Source organism: Vanessa cardui, chromosome 5, assembly GCF_905220365.1.
Source record: "Vanessa cardui chromosome 5, ilVanCard2.1, whole genome shotgun sequence".
NCBI classification, from domain to species: Eukaryota; Metazoa; Arthropoda; class Insecta; order Lepidoptera; family Nymphalidae; genus Vanessa; species Vanessa cardui.
The window spans coordinates 2,272,303-2,284,268 of record NC_061127.1 but is presented as its reverse complement, the minus strand read 5'-3'; the positions used below and the strand labels follow the sequence as shown (position 1 = coordinate 2,284,268).

Here is an 11,966-nt window from a genome sequence, read left to right as displayed (position 1 = left end):
CAAAGTACATAACATCTTAGTGCCTAAGGTTAATTAGTAGTAGTAGCTATGTACGAAGATGCGGAGTATTTCTCACAGCGCTAATGTGTATAGGCGCTAGGCGGTGGTGTCCACTTATCATCTGGTTTCTAATTGCCAGACGACCTACCTATTTTATAAATGGTTTATTTAAATCACAATGAGATTGCTTCAACAAGACTTTGCTATCCAAATAGCAGGCACAATATAATTGTGCTGTTTAGTTAAACATTAACCATGAGGAATATGTGTATCATGGGATAAGGATATGTTTAATAAAGATAAGTTGAATTGATAAACCGTGTATCCAAAATGTACAGTCGGGGTAAAAAAAGGTTCGTCATCTTAAGATCTATTTTTGTGTGCTCAGTATGAGCGACAATCTGTTTTACCGATTGAGAATGATATATTGCGTCGCAATGATTTGATTTACATTCAAAAGGTACTAAAATTATAAGACATGATAAAGAAATGAATTTGAAAACTGACAATGGCTTCTTACTCTGACTAAAAACTAGACGATCGTACTTCAGAAAACTGTGTGCGAAGGTATCACATAATGATCCCAATTCAGTATGAAACAAATGAATGGTACCAAGTTATATTAAAATGGGCTAAGTTTTTAGAAGGAAGTTGTTTTACGCGGCATACAGAAAAGTGTACAGTAAATTTTCACGATAAAGAAAAAGTGTGATCCCTTCCAAGCAACCTATGCCTCTCTCTTTCTCTTTCTCTCTCTTTCTATTGTACCTTTATGATTTTATGTAATATTGTTTAAACTTATTTTTTATTTTTGTTTTAATTCACACGGGGGTTTATTAAAAATTGAATTTTTTGACATTTAATTATTATCAAGCGATGTTCATTTTTTTTTTGGATTAGTATATCTTAAATGCTGCTAGCGTGCTTTCACTATACTTCTCCAGATTTCATTCCAAGCAGGAGGAGACGAACCCACTATAGTCTGCAGTTACATGATAATGGATTAAAAATAAAGCAAATTTTCGACCAAATCTATAACATTACATTGAACATTGTTTGATCTCCGAAAATCATTTCACTTACTTTAATAGAGTGCGTTATAATATATCTTACAGCCTCTTTGTTGTAGTGTTCTATAATCAGATAAGATCAGAGTTAATATTATTATCACTATATGAAATCTATCAGTGTTATCCAACACAATGTTTGCTCGGCGGATTCATTTCCGACTGTCTGTTGCGGACGAGCGACAGGTTTGTGTTAGAATAACCGATAATATTTTCCTTATTATTTTTATTTTGTCACATCTTATGCAAATATAAACTTATATCGATACACGTGTACTAATGTAAGAACTATTACACTTATATTTTGCGACAACTGCGTCTTAAAATTTAGGTTGTGGCAGTAATTTGGATTTAGTTTTCCTCTGAATTATCGGTCCTGAAGGAGGACACCATATCGGAAAATACATGTGTATCTTAATATAGGAGTAACTAGTGCAGCTGTGTAAAGATTTTAAACATTCTTAACATATGAGTTGCTTCTCCGGATATTAGATTCTGCTTCCAACTAACATTTATAACCGTTTTGATGGTATTTCATGATGACATGATCTTACGATAATATATTTCAAAAATATATTTTTTCTGTTTAATGAATGATTAAAAATGTGCATAGCTGAGATGGACCAGTGGTTAGAACGCGTGCATCTTAACCGATTATAGCGGGTTCAAACGGAGGCAAGCACGACTAAATACATGTGCTTAATTTGTGTTTATAATTCATCTCGTGCTCTGCGGTGAAGGAAAACATCGTGAGGAAATCTGCATGTGTCTAATTTCATCGAAGTTCTGCCACATGTGCATTCCACCAACCCGCATTGGAACAGCGTGGTGGAATATGTTCCAAACCCTTAATGGAATCTCCTTAATGGAAGAGTTGGCCTTATCCCAGCAGTGGGAAATTTACAGGCTGTTACTTTACTTTAAGTATGTTACTTTATTTAAATTTAGAACGACAAAATGAAACGTCATTTTAAAAGAAGACTTCATAGGTGTTAGTTTGTCTTTCATATGTCTGTGAGTATTTATACGGGGTGTAAACGTATCTAATAAATGAGTATGATGGGAGTAGTATAACCAGAGAATGAAATGGTTGTAAGATGATCGATCATACTCCGCCGAGAACGAAAGAATGGTATGAGATTATGTAAATTATAAAAATGTTATGAGAGTGTAATATAAAATTTATATTATCACATGACTTTATAATTTTGTCGTTTAATAATCATTCATCATTACCATCCTGTAGTTGATGCAATCAGAAGGAGTTTTTTATTTTCAAGAAAAAAACATGTAAAACCTTTTTGCGCAATTACATCGAGTTCGAAGGGTTTCAACTGCAAGCGTCACACAAGTTTGCCCGAACATCGCTTTACTAAATAATAACACATTCATAAAAATACAAACACAGCTAATTTTTGAAGTAGCAGCGGTAGATACTTTACTATATTTTCAATTATATAAGTAGGTGGGCGGACAAATGGACCAACTCTGATAACTGGATGGATATTCTCGGTGAATGTATGAAATATAATATAGTGGAAATGATATTGATCATAATAATACGAACTAATATGTAACAAAAAATGGTTGAAATATTATTGTAATATTATATATCGTTATTTTTTTTTATTATTTATATCTAAAAAATAGCTTGGCATACTTTTAATAATAAAATACGTTTTCATTTAGTCATTATGTAATTTGAATATACGTTTCCAGGGATACAAACAACAAAGGGTAACATCAGCCCCTGACCACACCGCCAAGTGTACCTGTGGGAAGAAACTAGCCAGGACTAAATACATATAGCAATGTTTTAAGTTAATAAAAATATGCTATTTGTAACTATTATGTGAGTCGAGATGGTCCAGTGGTTAACGCGTCCATCTTAACCGATGATCGTGGGTTCAAAACCAGGCGGGTGTTTATAATTCATCTCGTGTTCTGTGTCATATATCTCAGAAATTCTACCACATGTGTGTTCCACCATCCCGCATTCGAACAGCGTGGTGGAAGATGTTCCGAACCTTCTCCTCAAAGGGCCATAACCCAGCAGTGGGAAATTTACAGGCTGATGTTGTAACTATTATGTATTAGTGTAGTCATTGGCAAAAAAAACCTATCATACATAAATCGGTCGATATATTACGAGTCATAATTTATGACCATACCGTTCGTTCGTTATTTTCATTTATTCAGATCGGTTGGAAATTCAACGTACTCGTTAAATTGCTATCATTTTTGTTGGAATTTGAAATCATTTGGACGATATACGATTAATACATATAAGCTGTTATTATTGGCAAATACATTTCATAACATAAATTATATCATTGTAATATGCTTTATAATGCCAATAGTTATCAAATGTCATTATAGTTCTAACAGACATCGTAAAATGAATTTGTATATTTATGTATTAGGGTATTTATTTGAGAGTTGAGATGGCCCAGTGGTTTGAACGCGAACATCTTAACTGATTATTTCGGGTTCAAGCCCAGGCAAACACCACTATGTATACGTGCTTAATTTGTGTTTATAATTTATCTCGTGCTCTGCGGTGAAGGAAAACATCGTGAGGAAATCTGCATGTGTCTAATTTCATCGGAATACTGCCATATGTTTATTCCACCAACCCGCATTGGAACAGCATTGTGGAATATGTTCTAAACCCTCTCCTTAATGGAAGAGGAGGCCTTAGCCCAGCAGTGGATAATTTACAGGCTGTTACTTTACTTACTTTATGTATTAGGCTGTGCTAGGTAAAAAAAACTTTACTTAAAAAAAAGATTAAATAATTTGATAAATAAGTTTATCTATACGAATTTCAAAATTAATAAATAATATTTTTATATTTTTTCAAATGTGTCAAACATTATAGGTCAAAATAAAAGTTAATTTTTATTGTAAGCACTTTTTAAAGTAAGTTTTCTTCTTTGAATGTTTTTCTTGACATTCAAATTAATGTTCATTACACTCGTATTTATGTTACGTGTAAATAGCTGCAAGTTTACCATTGTGCGACCAGAGCACTAATTATTATAAACTATTTATGAATAAGAAGACGTTTTATTGTATTCCGTAGCCAAAAAGCTACTACCTACCTACTAGCAACGTAGTAGATTATACTATATATATGGAAGACAGCGTAATAGAGCGGTTTTGCACACAGCTTTGCAGCTATAAAGAAACAAAAATTTGTATATGAGAATCCAATTCTTGAAGGGTTTTACACACTATTAAGTACCACGCTATCGTCCACGAAGAATGAAAACGAAACATGAGCGTTTAACGCAAATGACACCGAGCGAAACAACTTTTAATAAAGAAAAGAGAAGCGAAAATTATCAACTATATGATATCAACTATTGGCTGACGAGCAAATGGGCCACCTGATGGTAAGTGGTCACCATCACCCATAGACAATGACGCTGTAAGAAAGATTACCTATACCTTGGGCACTAACATGTTATGTCCCTTGTGCCTGTAGTTACACTGGATCACTCACCCTTCAAACTGGAACACAACAATACCGAGTACACAACAACAACAATACAGAGTGGCGTACCCAAGAAAACCGGTGTACACACCACTCGACCGCAGAGGTCGTCTATATGTTTCTAGAGTTGAGTTGAGATCTTAAGAAGAAGACCTTTGATTTGATTCAAATTGAATCAAAATATACTCAATGCAAATAGGCTTTTACAAGCACTTTTGTATCGTCGTTTTACAGAACGGTTAAGAATGTAGAATATCGATAAGAACCGGCAAGAAACTCACTAATTGTTCTATTCCAACATATGAAATATGTTAAATGAATATAATTTTTTCTACATTTTTATGTAGTCTGTAAGAAATGTGATCGATCATGTTATCACCACGTATTTGTTAATATAAAATCTTGGATTTATTACATTACATAACTTTACATAAAATATGAAAAGATAAGATTTATTTACTATTTATTCAGATTTTCTTGTTCTTGTGGAAAGTAGATCAGAACTAATCTAAAGTGGGCGAATGCAGGAAGCCAATAATAAAGTATCCTAGTTTCTTAACAAGTAGACGTATACAAGGTACGCAAATGTTCAGGCGTATATACAATCATCTTTCTAACACGTTAAAATTAGTATCAAAGTTGTTGATAAAATTAATCTGAGGCTAATCGTCCAAATGAAAAGATTGTGTATTTATTTTGAACTAGAACTGAAAAGAAAATGTTATTGTGGCCTTATTTACTCCTCATTAGAGTATAAGTTAATGCCAGTTCCGCCAAAATCAGTCCAGCCGTTACAGAGATTAGCTGACAAAAATTGTAAAAAATGTTTTTTTTGGTATAGGTACCGTGTACACATATACCGTATACATCAAGTATGCATACGGCTATTTTAATTTTACAAACAGGCACTCCATTTTTATTATATGTATAGATAAAATAAAATCAAATTTAATTCCTTTCCTCAATATATGAGTATTACACTTTATTGATTGTCGAATTAAACACTACCACTGGTTCAGAAAATAAAACACGAAAGGAAGGAAATACGGCGAAACAAACTCAGCGGGGCTGTTTTGTAAATTTATGATTATTTACATATATTAAATATCAAAAGAAATAGGCAGGAGGCGATTATTTAATTCCCAAGGGGGAAGCGAAAAAAGATTCTAAGCAAGTCGTATCAACATCGGTAAATTTTCTTTTTTTTTTTAAACCAATCACGTTAAGGACCATTGCCACTTGATATGAGCAGAAAATAAATTCAGCTGATTCAATTGGATTCATTAATATTATTTGAAACAGTAAAAGTTAAGCAACTTTGACTCTAATTGATTACTTAGCACACTGTATTAAAGTATTTGACAAACAACTTATATTTACTCGACTTACTAGATCAATAAACAGACAGAGAAATATTTAAATTAATATAGTATTTATAATAGTTTTTGCAAAGAAATAAGACAGTCAAAAATTGTACTGAACGTTAAAATATAAAATTAAACTGTAATTTGTATATTATTATGACCTAAATCATTACCTGTAAAACAAAGATAATAGCCAAAGGATTTATTCTCATTTTCAACCGACTTCAAAAAGAATTGCTATATTTGGAGTCGGTGTCAGCCAAGAAAACCCTATAATATATACATCAAAAAACTATGCGAGAATACTTTAACAAATATGTTTTTTACAAATTACCTTTTATACGATAATACACTGGGTCAATCAAGGGGCTCGTATCGCTTCTTACTTTTGATTGTTGAGGCACGTGCCTGTGGCTGACACCGGCTCCAAATATAACAATAACTATAACTACGTTATATAATCGTAAATCGACTTTTAAGTAGTCTAATATTTTTCATTTTATTTTACTTAGGAGGTCTCTAAAAATATGTTGAATGCGCAATTATTTTTATTACTTTTTAGTGCATATTTATTTGTTTTAAAATTGTTTTTTGTTTTGTTTTTGTTATTTTAAATACTGTCTCAAAATATCTTCAATATCAATCATTTCCCATTCCTACATATTGCAAGCTGTGATTAAACCACAGCCAGAGTATAGAAAACTTGGCTTATCTTTTAGAATAGGAAAGTAATAGAAAATCGACGTGAAAAACATGCATCAAGCTGAAATACGGCACTGGCGACCGAGTCCTTCGAAATCGAAGCAATATTCTAGAAATAAAACAGGCCAAGTCAATTCATCGTAACGTATGCTACGCATGCGACCACCTACAATGGATGCTGTGACAATTGCATTTGATTACACATTGCTGGCCATTCGTATATCTAACGAATAATTCGGACTTGCTTCTGAATTTTGTGTAGATATCTTGATGCTGTGGTACAAATTTTTGGATTAAAACTTGATGTTTTCACGTTCTTATTTTGTGTTTACAATTCGTCTCGTGCTCAGAGGTGAATCAAAATGTTATATGGTATAATTTGCACTTCTTCTTCAAGACCAAAGGAAGCCTTAGAACAACAGAGAGACATTTACGAGTTACCATTATGCCTTTGTTTACACCAGATTAAAATTTTAAACTATTTCTACAACAATGATTTAAACATTGATATAAATAAAAGTAAATCAGATTTGTTTACTCTATTCGATCATCTTTTATTCAAATATATGGTTATGTTAATGATAAGGTATAAGTACCTACTATAAATATAAATGGATATTGGTACCATTGTTGGGGATTTAAATAAATGAAAAAAAAATCAGTAAATCAAAAATTGAATACTAGCATTCCCTCATTAATAGAATCCAAATTCAAATACAGTTTACACAAATTTAGTTTACACTAAAAAAAAAAAAACAAAATGGAAGTCAAATTTCATATATTACAATAAATTACGCAATTTTTAACAAAGCACGCAACAGACTGGCAACAAACGACAAAGTAACACGTAAAACATCCGGCGCACTTTAATTGCGGCATATCGACCTGCCCGTATAATTAATGGCCGTAGATAGCGGGAGCTAGCGAGATTTGAAATATGGCGTTTCCACATTCATGTGTAAATGTTGGGAGGACGAGGCAGCAAACGCGAATTATTCGAATTTCGTTCAAGTTCAAAAGCCGAAAAAACATAGACACAATTAGATCCTAGATGTGCTCTCTGATTGACGGAAGACATACTTAATTTGACCGTTTCATACAAGGTTAATCGACTTTTTAATTTGACAGCATTATACAATAAGCTATTAATAAACAAATCACTAATAATAAAGATTTTGGTGCAAAGGAATAGTGACTTCGTTCTAGAGAACGAACGAACTTGGCTAGAGCTAACTACGTAGGAGATGTTTAAAATAAACGTAGTCGTAACTATGGAATAGTTCGATAGGACGTCAATTCAATACATCACAGAGATCAGTATTTAAATCTGCATTACGTACTTAACAAGCCATGGAAAGTGAACACTGTGTTTACTGTCGTTTGTTATTGTAAATTTCTAGACAGATAACCCAGTATTCATTACTGGGACCAGATTTCCAGTAATGTAACAGCATTACGTTCCTTATCAAACTATTTTTATTATAATATAATATATAAATCTCAAAACGGATTTCAAATTAAAAATCTTTCATATTTATATTGGATGGATAATTTTTCATTCAATATAATGAAATGGTAATTTAAAGCTTACCCTAATAAAATTGCGGCTACAATTTGTAATTTGAAGGGTATCTGAAACAATTAATACGAAAAATGAGTGTCTGTTATGGCTATTTAACACGGGATTTACAAGAGATAGGTCAGACCACTTAGGTATTGATTGTATTATCAAATGCTAGGTTTGAAGATAAAGATCTAGGTATGTTAATCATATCCGAGGTAAAAAACACAATAGTTAATATGCAAAAAAACCCATACTGCACTGACTAATATTAATAACTAGCTAGGAACATTTGTATTGATGTAACAACATAAAGGAAAATTCTTATTCGATTGAACTAGGATCCACCTCGAGTGTGAACACAAAATCATCAAAGTTTCGTCATAATCGGACGACGGTGACGGTGGCTTAGGAACTATTTATATAGGTAGATAAAATATAAGAGTTACATACATCAAAATATCGTATCGATATAACTCAGCTTTTATCGTTAGATATGAAATAATTTTCACTAATAATTTTAATCAATAAAAACTTTATCACAATGGGTATACCTAATTCATTTTTAATATATTACTTTTGACCTTTTGATTTCATGACATATTTTCAAGTCGTAGATAGGTAAGAAAACAATTAATCAGATACTGTTATACGTAAATTCAATGTTGCGTTAAGGAAAAAATCAAAGAAACCTTAATTAAAAAGATGAAATAAAAATAAAATATAAAACTTTTTTTCAAATGATATCCATTTTTCTCGTTCCAAGGCGTTCGTCCGCATGAACACAATAAAGTCGCATTGTTTCCGCGGTTATCATTTTTTGGCATCCTATTTGGTTTACGTTTTATATATATACATATATATGTATATCAGAACAGGTGCAGTTCAAATAAAACAGAGGATTTCATATTTTAGATTAATAATTCAATTTGTCTCGTATCTATTATGTTCCTGAATAAAAAAGTTACTCTATATAATTTATAAAGAGCATGCTCTTTTATATTGAACAAAAAAAGAGCATGCTCTTTATAAATGAAATCGATATTTTAATTATGTAAGGATTATTGATATTAAGGCGGGTTCTCACCGGCATTACTTACCCGTAATATTAGAATCAAGATTCGCTTTGAACATTCGCCTGAAGTCGAGTCGTTTTTTGTTTTGTAAGGTGAAGCGGTCATACTGTGTAAGGTAACATCGAGTCGATTATGTTAATTAGGTAAAAGAAACTATATTGATCTTGCAACTTTAAAATTTGACGTAAACGTATTTGAGGTTGCACAATATAATATCCTGTTCCATAAAATTGTATCAATACAGGTTGAATAATTACAAAATAGACACCTAAGTCGAGTAAGCAGTGCGATTCTGTTAGAAGTCACTTCTCACCTCACTCGAGGAATGTTAATTATAATAGCCACTTATAAAATCTGAGATTTCTCGTGTCCTACCGTGAGTTTCAAGTTCCTTACAGAATAGCTGTCATCTCATTAAACGATAACAAAGATCTTTAATTCATCGAAATCTATATCTATTCTCTTGAACAATTATTACTGGTAACGAATTGATTGTTATTTTAGATTTAGTAGAATACTAAAATAAGCATGGATGTTATGTTAAAGAATGTTTTAGAAATTTAAAGTGGGTGAGAAAATTCGAGTGTAATTTAATAAATCAAAAATATTCAAAATAAAATTAGTTAATAAATTTCTAACATTTGTCTTTGTCATTTTATAACATTTGAATTTTTAAAGTGAAATAAAAATACGCTTTGTAAAATATAAAGTTAAAGTTCTTAATAATAACTGGTATTTGATATCAGTTCTATTAAGTAATGCTAGTTATCTATTCTTCTGCGAAAAGTTTTAAAATATATTATATCTTAAAAGAGTAAAGGTCGTTACCCTCTTTAAAAATAGACATCATCTTCAAAGATGCTCACCACTTTTTGTTTTATTTTATTTTATTTGTATTAATAATCGTCTTTTCGTCGTATTTTCATTGGTTCTAATTTATTACTTATTAGATATGTGATTATAGGATATCTAATTATTTACTGGTGATGCAACTAATTCGATATTCTACGGCCAGTAGTAGTACTCAGTATTGTTGTGTTCCGGTTTAAAGGGTGAGTGTGGCAGTTTAACTACGGAACCAAGCGAAATAACATCTTAGTTCTCAAGGTTGACCTATAGGCGAAGGCATGGATTTTTTTTACAGCGTCATTGTACCTGATGGTGACCACTTACTATCAAGTCACCATCACTTATCATCAATCGTAAAAGCAATATTTATACAAAATTTTAAGTGAAGTTAACGTAGCGTAAAATGTGCCTTATAAATATATACGTAACAAAACCAAAATAAAACAACACATACTTGACACTAAGGAGCGTAACACTAACAAAAGTAGGATACAGCTAATAAACCGAAAATCTCATAAAGAACTACTCTCAATATATTTTTCACTTGGGGCTCGGAAAGCGCGCGGGGCACGCAAAGAGCCCCAAATGACTCGACTTCAGACTAATAAGAGCAACAAAATACGCGAAAGAAAGCAAAAAAAAACACAGACAACAGCAATGACATTTATCTAATTACGGGATCTTGATAAGGGGTGTAAAGGGGGAAGGGATAAGGGGAACTCGGGATGCTATCCCGCAGTCGGGAGCCAGCATCTGCGTGAGACAGACCTCTATATCACCTACGAAACTCGGATACATCGCGGGCATAAAATTTAGAACTTTACTTCGAATAAGAAATCTTCGTTCTAAAATTAAACGGTTTAAATGTGTGTTGAATTTAAGATTTTTGTGTATTTTATAGAATAGTGGGATGTAAAATTGTTTTATTATTTTATAATGTGAAATGATAAGTGATCACCAGTCGAAAAGTGTTATCGTAATTTAGTTTTCGACAATGACTGTCCTTCTCGTATTTGGACTTTTCGTAGGTAAGTTTCTTCATAAATATATTTATACCTTTTTAGAATTTTCGATATAATTTCAACTACTTCATCTAATGATTGGACTGACATATTTACAAATCAGTTGTTCATATAGGATTTTATTGGTTTTCTCGGTGAAGAGAAATATGAAGAGATATGTGGATGTAATGAAGGTGCTAAGTTTGTTCGCCTTCATTCCGACGCTTTACACAAAACATTTAAAACTTATTTTTTCTGTCATAACTTTCTTACTAACAAGATTGACATAAGTTTTTAAGATGTTCCTGTAAATGTGAATTATTTAAATCGAAATTGCTTATATTATTAATTCTTCATTTAATCATTTTCTGTATTAACTTCATTTCTATTAATTCATCAGTGGAATAATACTATTTTATAATATATTCATTTTAAATATTTAGTTGACTCATGTCGCACTTCGAATAGAATTATAAGGTCTTGTGAGATGAGTTATGTTTTTTAATAGTTTTATTTTTAAATAAGAAAAAATATCTAATATGTATAAGAGCTAGTTGTCGCACACGGGTTCGCTTGCTAGGATAACAAATACGATAAAAAGTAGCCAATATCCTTAATTTATAATAATTTCATCAAATTTGGTTGTACTATAATTTATGGATTAAATTAAATAGATACAGATTAAGATAAATTTTATACCATAGACACTACAGTAATATACTATTTTAATTTTGAAAAACAATATTTCTATCCGTCAATGTTAAATTGATTGTTTATTTCGTACTTGCAATGGCCGAAAATAAAAATAAATAAATTAACATAATCGAAATTTGAATTTAACATTCCA

General features: G+C 31.6%; 1 protein-coding gene across 1 annotated transcript in view; it reads left to right on the top strand.

Moving 5' to 3' along the window:
- The first annotated feature begins 10,867 nt into the window (after nt 1-10,867).
- LOC124529948 overlaps nt 10,868-11,966 on the top strand; it is a 51,753-nt gene continuing 50,654 nt past the window's right edge. Inside the window, exon 1 of the mRNA XM_047103899.1 lies at nt 10,868-11,146. Within this exon, the coding sequence (XP_046959855.1) occupies nt 11,113-11,146 (34 nt within the window). The 5' untranslated portion in view covers nt 10,868-11,112. The remainder of the gene's footprint in view (nt 11,147-11,966) is intronic.